At 30.7% G+C, this 3,060-nt stretch overlaps 1 protein-coding gene across 4 annotated transcripts in view; it reads right to left on the reverse strand.

The window, feature by feature from the left end:
* bgm (acyl-CoA synthetase bubblegum family member 1) overlaps positions 1-3,060 on the reverse strand; it is a 14,828-nt gene that overhangs the window by 8,119 nt on the left and 3,649 nt on the right. Inside the window, exons 1-2 of one of the 4 annotated variants that reach the window (XM_018033521.2) lie at positions 1,666-1,740; positions 904-1,084 (exon numbers count right to left, since the gene is read on the reverse strand). The exons of 2 other annotated variants lie outside the window; for them this stretch is intronic. Coding sequence is in view for 1 of the 2 variants with exons in the window: in XM_018033519.2 (XP_017889008.1) it covers positions 1,666-1,687 (22 nt within the window). In the remaining variant the exon portion in view is untranslated. Of the gene's footprint in view, positions 1-903; positions 1,085-1,665; positions 2,371-3,060 lie in introns of those variants that run through there. One more of the 4 variants, XM_018033519.2, reaches the window with a different exon arrangement.

Below are 3,060 nucleotides of genomic sequence, written 5' to 3' on the forward strand. Positions count from 1 at the left end.
CAAGATTTTGAAGCTACTGAAACGGCAAAGAAAATATGCGAAGTTGAAGAAGAAGAGGTCGTCTCAGATCGTACAGTGTAAAAATGGTTCAATAAATTCAATGAAGGACTTACGTATAAAATATGTACTTATTATTTATCAATAAATTAATTGTAATACGTATATATTAAATAACTTCCCAAAAGCTACAAAATGATATATAACACTTGTATACAAAGTATCATTATTGACGTCAAAAAGGTACAAACTGAAACAACAAAAAATCGACGAACTTTTGGTTCGCCCTAATAGATTAGAAACATATACATATGTGAATATTCTAATTTACTGTATAATTATATCTCTTATTTCGTATTCCTCTGTTCAAGGGGCAATTTAAATAGATGCGGAACAAAGTTCTATTATTCATGTTACGAAACAGCTTTAATGTGAATGCTAACGAAACAGAAGATGCTGGTGATTTCATATGCCATATTTTGTATTTTTTACTCTTCATACGCAACTATAGACGAGTTAGAAACTAAATACGTAAAAATTATTTTTAAGATATGTGGCTCGGTCATCCTATCTGTTAACTGAAGTCATTTTTAGTCCAGTCATAGTGGTGCAACATGATTTCTCATTCTTTACTCTTTTTATACATCAAAACATCAGGCGATACGTGAGCAAAGTACAGCTGATAGATAGATACATTAACGATCATTTTTCACGCGTATTACGTAAACTAAATAATTATGTATTTTTACGTACATTATTAATTAATATAATACACAATTATTTAGTTATATATATATATTATTTAGTTATATATATATATATATAGCTATATACATATAAATACATGCATGTGTGTACACGCAAATAACTCTACATATCTACATATGTACGTAGATGAATCTTTACCTGGAAACGATTATAAACGTGATTACGAATGCCAAAACTCGCATTGTTAAACTTGTGTTGTTACGATTATGACGTTAACTTTGGCATTGGCATTGGCAGTGACATTATCACAATTGATCCACATTGATTGCCATTTCGAGGTATCGTACTGGATATCTCTTATCGTAACATGATCTGTGGACTGATTCCAATCTTTATGTAAATGCAAATAGAATAATTCAGAACGGTCAGTTCCCAGTTTTTTTCACACGATTTTAACGATCACACGTACGTATCGTTCATTTATCTATGTGTACTTACACAAAATGATAAGTACCATTTTATCTTTCTTAAGGACGAGATTAAACACAAAATTAAAACTAACTAACAATATATGTGTAAGCAACACTAGAGTCACCATTATGTACGTATATACTCTTTCTTTTCCCTATTGCCATACGTATGTGTTGTCATAATATTTATATCCATTACTACGTTATCGAAGTTCCACCTATATAGAGTAAAACTGCGGATTCGCAGACTACGAAGAGCTTGGTTAAATAGGAATGCTTGTTTGCACTGTCTAGAAACGAAATTGCCCATATGATGTGCTTATTACGCGTGATTAATTTTAAATCACACAGTAGAATATGCGCCTGATTTTGGCATTCCTACTTCTAGTCTATGATAACTTTCAGATAAGAGAAGGTTTCTTAGTAAAACCTTTACTCGTATTATCTTTCGAAAGTCTTTTAAATTTAATAAACAGTGATAAATAGATACCTTTTAAAAGTAGAACAACCATTTGGGCGGAGTGTAAAATTTATCAGCCTTCTAGAATACTACAAGGAAACCGACTGACCAAAATCAATAAGCAGAGGCATAGGACCACCAGTCGGCGGTATGTTTAAACATGTGTAGCTGAACAATGGAACAGCGTTTTTATTTACATATTTATTTGAAAAAAAATTCGAAGGGCGTTAACAACATCCGAGAGATGAAGATACAACAGGGTCGAGATGAATTATGCGAAACGTTTCATAATTGTTGCCTGAATACGGTAAGGAAGTCATAAGTATATTTACTGTAAAGTAGTCAACCGAGTTACAGATATATTATTTACAGCAATGTGATTGATTTGTGCGACAATGCGACAATTGAAGAGATGCAAACAATCCTTTGATATTAGATAACGCTCGGAAAAAAACACGAAACTGGTGATTTCGTATTGTGTAACACAAATGATATTGTATCAGACTTTTACACTATCTAATTAGATGACAATTACTACCTGAAAACTTAATTACGTACGAAAACGAATCTAACTACGAGACGTGAACAAGTGACTTAACAAATAATTTGATACGTTTATTACATACCGAGTGTATTCGTCTCTTCATTATGTTGTATTCAAGAAAATGTGCACGTAATTTGAATATTCCACATGAATAATTAGTAGCACATCAACTGCGTATATAGTTTGTTGTATAATATGTTACGTATAAAGAATATAATTTATAAATACATTAACGATAATGTGACAAAAATTAGATTTAATAATAGTTCCAGGTAATTATTAATAAATATATAATAATAGTCGTAAATTTAGATGTCAAATAATGAACGATTATTACAAATTTTACATTGAAATTAGATGTATGTAACCAAAATTATAATTCTTACATTGGGATTTGCAAAATTTAAAATCAGACTAAACGAAATGCATGTAATGTTGAGGATGAAAGTTTTCTTTTGTCGCACTCTTCTTTCACCGTGTTCTACCGAGGAGGGTACCGTTAAACATCAGTGTATAATTCGAAGACAGAAAGTGGGTCTATGCGCTCGAATAATTTACTTTATGAAATTACCAAGGAAACATTATTTTTCTCACTATCACGTGCTCGACAATGTAACAAAACAAAGCAATTGTAAATTGTAATGTGTTTATCATAACTAATGTAATACCATGATAACTGTAATGCAATTCACACATAAATATAAGATACATAAAATATTTTGCATTAAGTTGTACCTCATTTGTTTAAGTGCATATTTCTATCGTTTGTTGTATAATTATAGGACAGTTGATATAATATACCATATTATAACCACTTGATTTTCTGATGGAAGTACCTAAATGTGTCTGTTCTGCATTGTGATATATATATATATATAAAA

This window comes from Ceratina calcarata, unplaced genomic scaffold (genome assembly GCF_001652005.2).
Source record: "Ceratina calcarata isolate Rehan_Ccalc_2016 unplaced genomic scaffold, ASM165200v1 scaffold72.2, whole genome shotgun sequence".
NCBI classification, from domain to species: Eukaryota; Metazoa; Arthropoda; class Insecta; order Hymenoptera; family Apidae; genus Ceratina; species Ceratina calcarata.